The sequence below is a fragment of the Macaca mulatta genome, chromosome 16 (genome assembly GCF_049350105.2).
Source record: "Macaca mulatta isolate MMU2019108-1 chromosome 16, T2T-MMU8v2.0, whole genome shotgun sequence".
Taxonomy (NCBI): Eukaryota; Metazoa; Chordata; class Mammalia; order Primates; family Cercopithecidae; genus Macaca; species Macaca mulatta.
This window is the reverse complement of record NC_133421.1, coordinates 78742277-78755229: the sequence shown is the minus strand read 5'-3', so window position 1 is coordinate 78755229 and position 12953 is coordinate 78742277. Positions and strand designations below refer to the sequence as shown.

At 37.7% G+C, this 12953-nt stretch overlaps 1 protein-coding gene across 2 annotated transcripts in view; it reads left to right on the top strand.

Annotated features, from left to right (window-relative positions):
- The window catches only part of ABCA6 (ATP binding cassette subfamily A member 6), a 61547-nt gene that overhangs the window by 37514 nt on the left and 11080 nt on the right, over window positions 1-12953 (top strand). For both annotated transcript variants that reach the window (XM_015120202.3, XM_077972604.1), the window contains 6 exons: window positions 700-837; window positions 3609-3716; window positions 4831-5004; window positions 5271-5384; window positions 10012-10131; window positions 11689-11766. In XM_015120202.3, coding sequence (XP_014975688.3) covers window positions 700-837; window positions 3609-3716; window positions 4831-5004; window positions 5271-5384; window positions 10012-10131; window positions 11689-11766 — 732 coding nt within the window. The remainder of the gene's footprint in view (window positions 1-699; window positions 838-3608; window positions 3717-4830; window positions 5005-5270; window positions 5385-10011; window positions 10132-11688; window positions 11767-12953) is intronic.

Genomic DNA, 12953 nt, shown 5'->3' with positions numbered 1-12953 from the left:
TTGCTGCTGCTGCTTTTTTTTTTTTTTTTTTTTTTTTTGAGACAGAGTCTCACTCTGTCGCCCAGACTGGAGTGCAGTGGTGTGAGATTGGCTCACTACAACCTTCACCTTCCGAGTTTAAGTGATTCTTCTGCCTCAGCCTCCCGAGTAGCTGGGATTATAGACATGTGCCACCACACCTGGCTAATTTTTGTATTTTGTAGTAAAGATGGAGTTTTGCTATGTTGGCCAGGCTGGTCTCGAACTCTTGACCTCAAGTGATCTGCCCGCCTTGGCCTCCCAAAGTGCTAAGATTACAGGTATGAGCCAGCATGGCCGATCTTCCTTTGCTTCTTCATCATAAACTGACAACGTCTCCTTGTCAGGGAGACTTTCAAACTCCACTAACTGAAATTTCCCCATCAGCAAATTGAAGACAAAATTATCTAAAATTAGTAATACTAATAAAAATTCATATTGATTGTATGCTGACTCCGTGCTAGCGCTTAATGCACATAAATAGAGTGTCATTTAAGCCCTGCAACAACCCATTTAGTATCTCCTTTTCATAGATGAGGAAGGTAAAGCTCAGAAATTTTCGTTAACTTGAAGATGGACACACAGCAAGCATGTGGCACTGTTAGGATCTTTTATACATAAACCTTGCCTTTGTTCTTTAAGAATTTAGTATTAACATTATTTATTTGTTTCTGTTTTAAGGATTATAGATTTTCAGTTGTGTGTAATACCAAGAGATTGCACTGTTTTCCGATTCTTATGAATATTATCAGCAATGGGCTACTTCGAATGCTTAATCACACACAACATATTCGAATTGAGTCAAGTCCATTTCCTCTTGTAAGTATTGGATTTACTGAGTCTAAACAATTAAGAATTGGACAAATAGCCTATGTTTTCTCTCTTTAGCTTTTAAATATCTACAAGTGATTGTTAAGCCTGAAAATTATTATTTTGTCCTAATATTTTAAATGAGTTGTAGCAAACAAAACAGGATTTCTTTTTCTTGCCAAGTTATCAGATAATTATCATGAGGGAATACTTTTCAATATTTTGTCAGTCTTCTAGGGAATGTTTTGAAAAGTTGTACATACTTGATTGTGGAAGTGTATGAGAGAGAGAAACAGAAGCAAGAAAACACTGACTTGGAAATCAGGAGCACTTGTAACCCTGGTTACTTATAAATCTATTATAATTAGTTAGTGGACCCTCCATTGACTAAATGTGTAGTAGACAGACTAATATGAAGGGGAATCTGCCAGTTCTGAGGCTATCTGTTGATTTATTTCTTCACCTACTCATAGTTGCTCTATGTTGCGAGGGACAGGCTGCATTGGATTCTGTGTCAGTTGGCTGTAGTCTGGCTTCAGACAGTTTAGACACCAGAAAGCAGCAGTGGGAGACAGAAAAGCAGAGGACCCCCTACGCTGGGCTCCAGTCACATCACCTCCTTCTGTTGTTCCTGCAGCCCAGGAGCAACAATGGCTTGCTTCTCACTTCACCGTCCTTGTGGGATGCTCATCACCCACCTAACCATGTCATTAAGGAATTGCACTCTAAGTACTTAATGTAGTCACGGTTTTCTGGTTAGACCCTGCCTGATACCAACAGGGGTCTCTCAAAGCTGGCTCTAACTGTTTCACACCAGAAGTTTAAAACATCAAGAAGCAGGATTAGAAATGAAGCCATCCAAAGCGAAGTCCATTGTGTGACAAAAGTGTGAAGTTCAGTTTTGGCTTCACTGAATCAGTGAATCAGTGGTGCTGGGAGAATATGCAAGCGCAGATTTTCTGCAAGCCATGGGGACAATGGGGATGAAATATACAGTACTTGAGATGTTCGTGACAGACATATACCTCCGTGAGTTGAATATGAACAACTGATCACGTAAACGGGTCTGCTGCACAGGGTGACTTGAGGGAAGGGGTGTCTGAAGGGAATTCTCTAGAACATGGAACCAGAGGAGTAGCAGAAAGAGACAGTGATTACCCTTCCTCTTTGGAAGGATAGCAGCATAAGCCTGTCTCATTGCAGAATTATTTTGAGACAGGCTCATGCTGCTATCCTTCCAAAGAATACATCCACCCAGCTACTGAGATTTCCATCTCTGGGTTTGCTCAGAAAGACGTGCTGCTCAGGCCTGAATTATGTGTTCATCAGAAGTCCTAACTTCTGAATTATTAGCTTCCTAATGCCATTGTGTTTGCTCAGGATGGAAATGGACTGAAGTCCATAGCCACTCTATTAGGAACCTGTTCCCCACTCCCACTTCCCCATGGCACACACCTTTCCTCCCTCATTCCTATGATGAAAAATGGATTTGCAGACATAGCCCTCAAAACCTTAAATAAAGTTAAAGAATTACAGAATTATTCTGAGACAGGCTTATGCGGCTATCCTTTAATTATATCCATGAGGTAGTCCTAGATGCTGCTTGAGTGTCCACTTGGCCTAGCCTCGAGTGGATGATGATTTGGGGGCAGTGATTTAAAGTTCCTTTCCCTGAAGTTAAGACAAGCAGCAACAAGTTTTCTTCTTAGTTCTGTGCTTCAGAACACATCCACCCAGCTACTGAGGTTTCCATCTCTGGGTTTGCTCAGAAAGACATGCTGCTCAGGCCTGAATTATGTGTTCATCAAAGGTCCTAACTTCTGAATTATTATGTTTGTGTTGTGGTAATAATGCATGATATAAAATTGACCATTTCAGCTGTTTGCAAGTGTACAGTTGAGTAGTATTAAGTCTACTCACACTGTTGTGAAATGCGTCTCCAGAACTTTTCCGTCTTGCGGAATTGAAACTCGACGCCAATTAAACATTTCCCCCTCCCCCTATCCCCTAGAAACCACCATCCTACTTGGTTTCTATGAATATTACTAGTTTACATACCTTATATAAATGGAATATTTGTCTTTTGGTAACTGGTTGATTTCACTTAGCATGTTTTCCAAGTTTGTCTACGTTGTAGCATGTGACAGGATTTCCTTCCTTTTTTTTTTTTTTTTTTTTTTTTTGAGAAGGAGTTTTGCTCTTGTTGCCCAGGCTGGAGTGCAATGGGGTGATCTCTGCTCACTGCAACCTCCGCCCCCCGGATTCAAGCGATTCTCCTGCCTCAGCCTCCCAAGTAGCTGGGATTACAGGCATGCACCACGCCTGGCCGAATTTGTATTTTTAGTAGAGATAGGTTTCACCATGTTGGTCAGGCTGGTTCGGACTCCTGACCTCAGGTGATCCTTGTCAAGGTTGAATAGTATTCCATTGTTTGTATATACATACACATTTTGTTCGTCCATTAATTTGGACTTTTGGGTTACTTCCCCCTGTGAGTATTGTTGGTGTGAATATGAATGTGTGGGTGTCTCTTCGAGAGCTTGCTTTCAATTCTTTTGGAAATATCCCCAGAAATAGGTCCTAAATGACTTTTTGACTTCTCTTTGTTCTTTGAGTTGAAGATCAGAGTCATTTTCCTTCCCACCTCTGTGCATCGATGGTGATGAGCTACACGTTTACTTTGATTTTTCAACATTTCAAAAAAGTGCATTTTTGTGGCTATAATTATTTGTTTCATTTAACAAATATTCACTAGTTTAAGCTACGCTTTATATTTTCAGAGCCACATAGGACTCTGGACTGGGCTGCCGGATGGTTCCTTTTTCTTATTTTTGGTTCTATGTAGCATTTCTCCTTACATCACCATGGGCAGCATCAGTGATTACAAGGTAAGAAAAAGCGGGGAGAAGAAGAAATTTCAGGAATTTCAATATCTGTATTTTGAATGCTATGTGTTCAGAATGTTTTCTGAGAGAAACGTTTGAATGTATGTTTAATTTAGATATTGTAGCTAAACCTTATTCTTAGCAAGTCAGATAATTTACTTATAAAAACTCAAAACGCTTTTTTATTCCAATGTCACCTGAAAAGTACAATGATTTTTCAGAGACTCCAATTAGTCTAAAGCTTCAAAGGGAAATATTATAAATCTTTTGGCCACATTATTTCCCAACCACAAGAAGGAAATCATTGATGTTGAAATTGAAGGCCAAATTTAAGACTTGAATTCCTTTTCCACTCTGGAAATTGCAATTTTATGTTATATTTGTATTCAATTATGCCCATTATTCAGACAAAACAGTTACATATATCAGTGTTCACCATCCTGACCTAGAAACTCTCCAAGATATTTAGGCAAAGGTAAATGTATTATGTCCTCCAGGTCACAAAATAATACATCTTTTTTTGAGATGGAGTCTCACTCTATTGCCCAGGCTGGAGTACAGTGGCACAATCTCGGTTCACTGCAACCTCAGCCTCCTGGGTTCAAGCAGCTCTCCTGCCTCAGCCTCCTGAGTAGACAGGATTACAGGCTTGCACCACCACGCCCAACTAATTTTTGTATTTTTTGTAGAAATGGGCTTTCACCATGTTAGCCAGAATGGCCTCAATCTCCTGACCTTTGATCCACCCACCTCAGCCTCCCAAAGTGCTGGTATTACAGGCTTGAGCCACCATGCTGGCCAATACTTCTTTTTATAGAGTTTAATGCCTTGAACATTATGAGGTTACTTTTCTATTCATTATGCAGGAGATAAAGTAGTGTTGCGAGTCAAACCTATCACACTGTACTTTCTTTTTTTTTTTAAATAGACAACTTGTAAACCATGGAACTGGCTCTATAAGCCTCAGGTTACTAAGCAGTATATGCATAATTTTTTTTTAATATTAGAAGATTAGATTTTATTTATCTTAAAATTTCTTCCAATGTGTTTGTGTTTATTTTAGATTTGCATTTTAATTGAATCTATATACATTTCTTTCTTTTTCTTTTTTAATCAGAAAAATGCTAAGTCCCAGCTATGGATTTCGGGCCTCTACACTTCTGCTTACTGGTGTGGGCAGGCACTAGTGGACGTCAGCTTCTTCATTTTAATTCTCCTTGCAATGTATTTAATTTTCTACATAGAAAACATGCAGTACCTTCTTATTACAAGCCAAATTGTGTTTGCTTTGGTAAGTAACACAGTACATAAACCAAATTTCATAAAGTAATTAAGAATAAATTTTAACATTGTTATTTTATGTATTTAAGATGTTTTAATTCATATTTTCTAATAAACCAAAACATAAAACATGGAAAGTTTTATGTATGATATAAATGTGTTTTAGATATTTGTATGATAAAATGTATGATAAAATGTGTTTTAGAATTTGTAATCTAATTTTTTCCTCAGTAATATTTTATTTTTTGACTGTGTTATTATTTGTATTATCCTCAGGTTATAGTTACTCCCGGTTATGCAGCTTCTCTTGTCTTCTTGATATACATGATATCATTTATTTTTCGCAAAAGGAGAAAAAACAGTGCCCTTTGGTCATTTTACTTCTTTTTTGTAAGTACATATACATACATACAAATAGAAAAATAGAGTTATTTTTTAAACTTCCGATGTAATCTTAAATACAGATGTCTGCCTTAAGCAGTAGGGAAAATTAATAATACTTTAAAATTGTACCATAGAAAAGAGAGGGAAGTGCAACACTGTTACCGAATCAATAATATTTCTAAAGAAATCAGGTGCTACCCATTGAACAGAAGTTATGGAGAATCTTACAGAAGACCTGACGTCTAAAACATCCTGTTGAGTTTATGTCTCCTTCAGAATACAGGGCTTCCTGCCAACACTAGAAAATTGGCTTCCTGACAGTTGACAGTACAACCCATCTCTATGGTCTTCAAGAAGGCCTCTTTTAACCTTAGCTGCTGATAGTTTCAGATACCAAAGATGTTTTATATTTATGCCAGGTTACTTATTAGTATAAAAGTAAAGAGCTTGTCCAAGATCACGGAAAACGTTGCTGGAAATGTTTGCTGAAACTCTAAAGACACCAGAGTGCCTTGGGTCCTACACTTCAGGCCTCCACTAACTGATATCCTCAACTGGTGATTGAATGTCTGTCTGGAAAACAGCTCTCAACTCTTGGAATGGGAATCTTGAACCCATTAGAAGAACCCAACCAAAGATCATCTGTAAGAAATGATATATTTAATATTAGATCGGTGCAAAAGCAATTGTGTTTTTTTTGCTATTTAAAGTAATGTCAAAACTGCAATTGCTTTTGCACCAACCTATATCACCCGCTGACTTCTATAAGAAATGAGTCTGGGACTCTTTTGGCCAGCAGGTAGCTATTGTTCCTTCTCAGTGGACAGCACTTGGGTTTGACTTCTCTGGGTTGTATTTCTTTGTATTCAGCAAGTAGTGTCTATAACTATATCTTTCACCACCATCAGCACAATCCAGTGGAAGTACAGAAGCTACAGAAAGAACATTAGGGTTACCTTACTCAGGCTTTCAGGCAGCCATGAGGATTTGGTGCACCAAAGGTCTTTCCATTTATCCTTTCCATGGAGACTATTTTTTGTTCAGCCAACAGACTTACTGCCAAGTCCAGGGTTATCCCAGGTGCTAGATCAGATGTCTGTAGAAGAGAGTCTTACTGACACTCAGTTGGTTTCTTTTCAGCCAGCACTCTTGCATCTGTCTGGCAAAGATGAACAAAGAATTCACATTCATTCTTTGTGTTTGCCAGTAGTTTTAGCTCTGAATGAAGTCTACCTTGGAGGTGATAGCCAAGAAATGTCAGGGTTATTGTCCAACATGGTTGCACTTGGGTCTGCTCCTGCCAGCCTGAGTGATGCTGCCGGTGCCCTAGTGAGTGCCCCTCATAGACACTCTTTCAGCAGCTTGTGCTTCAGTCCTAGGTAAACAGCGTACTAGAATCATGGTTCCTTCTGTGGCTTTTGCCACTCTTTGTGTTGACCCTTATTACACAGAAATCATTACAAACTGGAACAAATGCACATCTAGATGGACACATTTTTTTGCTTTGTGCCTCATGAAATAGTTGCCCCTGGTTACCGTATACTCACAACTTATCCGAGTTTGTATAGAGCTGGAAATTTTTCAGACAAGGGAGCATTCAACATCAGTGGTAGAAACATACCTCAGCCCTTGCCTTTTAGCTTTTAGTGGAGAAGCTGATCTGATTTGATTTCCTCACGGCTGCAGGCTCTGTAGTGATGCTTTGGGTTGGAAAACATCATAGACAAGATTTTCTCAGCCAAGTTCCAGGAGTTCAAACCTGCGCATCAATTCCATAGACTGTGACAGACCTTCTAGAACTTAATATGCCAGAATCTTCCAAAACAATAAGTTTCATCTCTAGACTTAGAAAGCAGAAACCATTTTCCCATTGTGGAGTAAGGAGTGAGAGTCCAGTGAGAGCAATTTTCCTTCACAACACAGCAGAAGGCAGAATCTGCGTTATCATATTATGAATTTGCCTTGTATATATGGCAGCAAGTGAATAGATGAACAAAAGAAGAAATTTAACTTTGTTGTTTCTAAAGTAAGATGATAATGCAGAACTGCTTCTTAGGCTTGTGGACTAAGGTGGTGATTAAGGTGTTCTCACTGTGATTTGAAAAAAATTGTCACAAATAAAAGATCACAGCAGAAAATGACACTGAAAAACACTGTATTTTTAAAATCAAAACACGTATACGTATGATTGCATGCCTTTTATCCTTTGCTGCCATTTATGCTTAAGTTGTTATGGATTCAGATAAGGCAAGACAATATTCCAGAGGCAAGGTATGTTTTGTAAAATAAAGACTGTCCAAAATGTAAAAACAAAATTACACCGCAGTGTAATAGTAAAATATGTATTTGTAATTTCCGATTATTTTTCCTTTGCCCTTCTTATGCTTATCTATTTCAGTGTATTTATTTATTTATTTCCTTTTTCTGTCACTGGAAGGAATCTACATATTTCTAGAATGGTGGAATGTCAGACTTGAAAGAAATCTGAAATTGTCTAGTATGATTTACCTAATTTTATAGTGTTGCAGGAAGTTAAGGAAACAGAGAGACTGATCGGGATGCAGGAGAGCTTTTGTTTTAGGTGTGTATCGGCTCAGCGGACATGCGTCCTGAAAGTCTGAGCCCCGAACAAAGAAAGTGAGCAACTTTTAAGCATTTTGGGGTGGGAAATACGTGAAGTAGGAAGCAGGTTTGCAGAAGCGAGAACAAACGCTGTTAGTCATTTATGCCATGACTTACATCTTAGGAAAAATATGAGTTGCAACTCAACTTTCACTTATTTATCTCGTGACCTTGCAGCTGCACAGCAAGAACAACAGGGACTTACAGAACTTACAAATTTGTGGGAAAGAGATATGGTTAGTGTTTCTTGGGACAGATAGTATTCTCTCTTAACTTTAGCTTCTGAGAGGGAGGCCACTTAAATTCTTTTCAGCCTTGGTTAATACAGCAATTCATTCTATGAGTCATTGTTATTTTTCTTACTATTACTATAATTTTTACTATTACTACTTATACTATTATTCTGTTATTTTCTTAATTTCCTACTTCAATAGAGGAAAGAATTAAGTAACTTGCTCAGAAAAACATGAAGAATAGTGACAGGTTCAGGAATAAACTTGAGTCTCAGACCTTATGTCATTCCTTATGCTAAAAAATATGAGACAGTAGCATGGTTGAAAATACTGATTCAAAACTTGTGCTGATTAACACATCTTGATTTCAGTAGGCTAAAAAGTTTCAAAATTATACCTCTTCACAAAGACCTCAAGCAGTTTGCACTAAAATTTGCATTTGCATACAGATAACTTATAATTTATTTCTAAATATGTATTGAAAATATATGTTGTGAGAATTTGTCTTTCATCGTACAGCTAGTATCAACTTAAACCAAGCTAGTCCTAGGACTAAGGTAATTTGTTTACTCCTCACAGGATCGTATGTCAGAAGGTATAGTATGTTGATATTCAGTGCAGTTGTCCTTTGGTGATCTGGGATCCATTTGGAAGGACAGTGCAGGTGATGTCTCTCTATTGTTGAGTGAAGCCACAGTCAGCAGTTAATTTGTTTCTAGAGTCCAGTGGACTTCTGTACCTCCAGGGTTGTGGTGCTTCATGGGCACCCCAGACCCCTGTCTGATAAGGAAGTACCTTTTCAGCCTATTATGCTCTGTGGTGGAGGTATAGTAGCACATCTTAGCACATTGAGTCCTGGAGTAACCTCTCACACTGTCAAAGTTTAGACTCCTCTCTTGTTCCAGTGGATGAGAAGAGAGGAAAGATTGTAGAAATGTGGAGGTCTGGTAGAATAAGAGAAATCAGCTAAGTGAACTAAAGGACTTAGAGTAAACCTGAGATTTCTCATTTGTAAGGGGAGAGATAATAAAAGTATCTACATTATGGAGTTGTGAGGATTAAATAATTCCTGCTAAATTATTAAAACCTGGCATTTATGTAATATTTAGTGAATTTAGCAATTATGATTCTGTTTTTATTATAATCGGTACATTAATAAGATCTGGCAAAGGGTAATGCTCAATACATACTTGGCTGATCAATTGATTCTTAAAACAAAAAAATAAACAATTATCCTTATTCCTTCCCATTTGCCAATAAAAATTTATAAAATAAAATAAATCTATCACAATAAAAATACACACTCTCAGAAAAGTCCTTTGTTTGGTATGGGGAAGAAATGGAGCAGGAAGGACAATGAGAAAGCTCCACAGTAGTCTGGTTGAGAGACAGTATGGATTGTTCATTTTTTTATGATAGCCATGTAACTTTCAACATATACAGGTTTTTATTCATTAGCAATATTGTTACCTTAGCTATAAAAAAAAACTATTATTAAATTTAATAATACACTGGCAAGAAGTCTATTTGGTCATTTTAGCCGTCACCTTAGTCGCCAGTCTTTATTAAGAATTTTCTACTGGGGATCATATGTATTCTTGTTAACAAAGGCTTCTTCCCTACTCTCTCTAAAAGTAGAAACTATCATTGCCAAATGAGTATATCTGCGTATAGGAACGTTATGATATACATCATGAGAACACCTGTATCTTAAATGTTTTACAAAATATCAATGGGTTGAATATGTCTGATACAATATATTTGAACTTCCCTTGTAGGCCTCCATCATCATGTTTGTTACCGCTTTAATCAGTAATTTTGACCTAAGTATATTGATTACCACCATGGTATTGGTTCCTTCATATACCTTGCTTGGATTTAAAACTTTTTTGGAAATGGTAAGAAATGTTACCAACTGTGTCATTAATTTTGAATATGTAGCTTATTAAAGTGCTTTTCCCAGATCAACAGAGACAGACAGTAGTGGAACTGGGAAGTAACAGCAAATGGGCATAAGAGATTTTGGGGAGATGATGAAAATGTTCAAAAGGGGAATTGTGGTGATGCTTGCACAACTCTGTAAGCTTACTAAACATCCTTGAGTTCTACTCTCAGAATGAGTGAATTTTATCACATGCAAAATTAAATCTCAATAAAACATTTAAACTTTTGCCCTATTCACTTTGCCAAATATAGGCATTGTCAAATGCCATTCAAATATGGGTAATGCCAGATTGGGGGAAAAATGTGCTTGGTTTGACAGGTATTTGTTAGCCACTGAGGATAAACTCATATGCGATTCCATTCAATCATTCAAAAATATGTATCAAATACTATTCTCTGTTAGTCACTGTGCTAGTAATTGGGGACACCTGATGAGCAAGATAGCACAGTCCTGACTTTCCCAAAGCTTAGTGGAGGCAAAGACAGACCGAACTTACTCAAGTCAATACACGGAACCTAAAGGTTACAAAGCACAAGGGCAAAGGGCCAAGGGAGGACACACAAAGCACAGCTGGTGTGTTCTAGCAAGTCAGACAATTCTTCTGGGGACATTATATTTAAATACATGGCTAAAGGATGAATAAGAATTAGTTAATGGGACAGGAGGTAAGCATGTTCTGCAGAAGAAAGCAAAGGCACCAAATCAGGAAAAGCCAGGAGGCATTAAAGAAACTGAATGTGGTTCAAGTGGAGAAAAGTATACGATGAGGCCAGGACAAGATAGTTCAGTGGAGAACACACTTTTTGGAGCTCTGTACCACCCTGGATGAAATGGCTTTAAGGAAAGTAAAGAGGGCTTCCGTAATCGGGGATGTCCTTGGCAAACTGGAAAAGCCTTCCATTTGCAAAAATACATCTCCACTGGCTGAGCAATGCCTGAAGTTCTTGATTAGAAACGAATCCCTTTGCTTAAAGCATTTTCCTCCTAAGTAGACCTGCAAGGTGAAATACATTCATCTAGGTCTGTCATGTATTATTTAGGAGGAATGAGTAACTTTCTGAATGAATTGATTGATGAAGAAAGAATAACATGCTGGAACTAATTATCATTATGGGCAAATAGTCACCATTGGGATAAGAAGGGGCTCTGAAAAGGCTTGTCTGGGCGCTTAAGAAAAATATTGTCAACCTCCAGAAATTTTACCAGTGCCAACACCTCTCTCTGCTATACTTTCAGTAGACTTTCTGCAAATGTTAAAACCAAATTAAAAAAATAATTGGAAGAGAGCAACAGACATAGGCTACTTGCTTATTGAGAGACAGCAAGAGTTGAGTAGGAGGTTCTCCTTCTCTGTGGGGAATTACTTTGTCACTAGTGCACACAGAGAAATTGAGCTTGATAAGGAAAATAGTCAATATGTGAATTTTATATTATTTAAATGCAAATCATAAAGCAGATGAATTATCATTAGTGTGTGTGTGTGTGTGTGTGTTTTGTTTTGTCTTTTCAGAGAGACCAGCAGCACTACAGAGAATCTCCAGAGGCAAATTTCAAATTGAGTGCCACTGATTTTCTAGTCTGCTTCATAGTAAGATCTTTCCACCTCAGCACACATTCTTTTGGATGACTGTCATTCATTATAACAATTTGATCTTGTCCAAAATATGCCACTTTAAAAATGTTTTTATATGATCTTGATAAAGCAATTACCTTCAGACATGTTTCTAACCCTTAGAGTTACTTTTTACATGCTTGGATTGGCTATATATGTCCAAAATTTAATATTAAATTAATTTTTTGTTTACTTATCCTGTTTACTGTCCCTCCTCTAAATTTGAGAGAGCTTATAAAAGATAGAGATGCAATATAACTTACTTTCTTTGAATAATAGATAAAAAGGCAAAAATTGAATAATACAAGTGAAAGGGAAAATGATTATTTTGGTGTATTTAGGCTGCAGGAAACTACTATCTTTGAATTCCATGTGTCAGTACTTTTCTAGGCACAGGAGAAAATAAAGACAGAAGTCCCTGCCCTCATGGAGCTTATATTCTGGTGGAAGGAGACGGATAATAAACTAAATGGATTATATGTGTGGTATCAGATGGGTGGTCAGGAAAGGCTTCGAGAAGAGCACTTCAGTAGGAAGTAGTAAGAGTGACCCTGGCTCAATCCAGGGTCAGCCAGGCCAGTGTGGTTTTGACTGAATGACCAAGGAAAAGAGTGATAAGAAAGATGGCCACAGAATTCATGGGATAAAGTGAGAGGCCAGGAGAAAGGGTTGCACAGGGTAATCTAGATTACTCTAAAGGCTTTAACTCTACTCTGAGTGATGGAGGAGGAGTCATTGGAGGGTTTTAAGCACAGTGGTAAATTCAGACTTATGTATTAAAAAAGTAGCTCTGGATACTGTGTTCAGAACAGATGTTTAGAGCAAGAGGGGCAGAGATAGCCCAGGTAGGAAGGGGTTGCAACCATCCAGGTGAGACATTATAATGACCTAGGCCTGAGTAGGAGTACCATGAGTAGGGGTGAGAAATAATTGGGTTATAGATAATTTTGAAGATAGAGCAGATAGAATTTACTTACAAACTGAATGTGGGTGGCAAGAAGAAAGGAGACAGGTTTCACTAACCTGGATTGTGAATGTATAGCTACATTTCTCCGCCAACTTATGAGAATGATTCATAACTATTTACCCAAAGACAAAATACCACCAACTTAATTCAAATGTTTAAATAATATTTGTGAACCTATGCCTAAATATAACTGTAT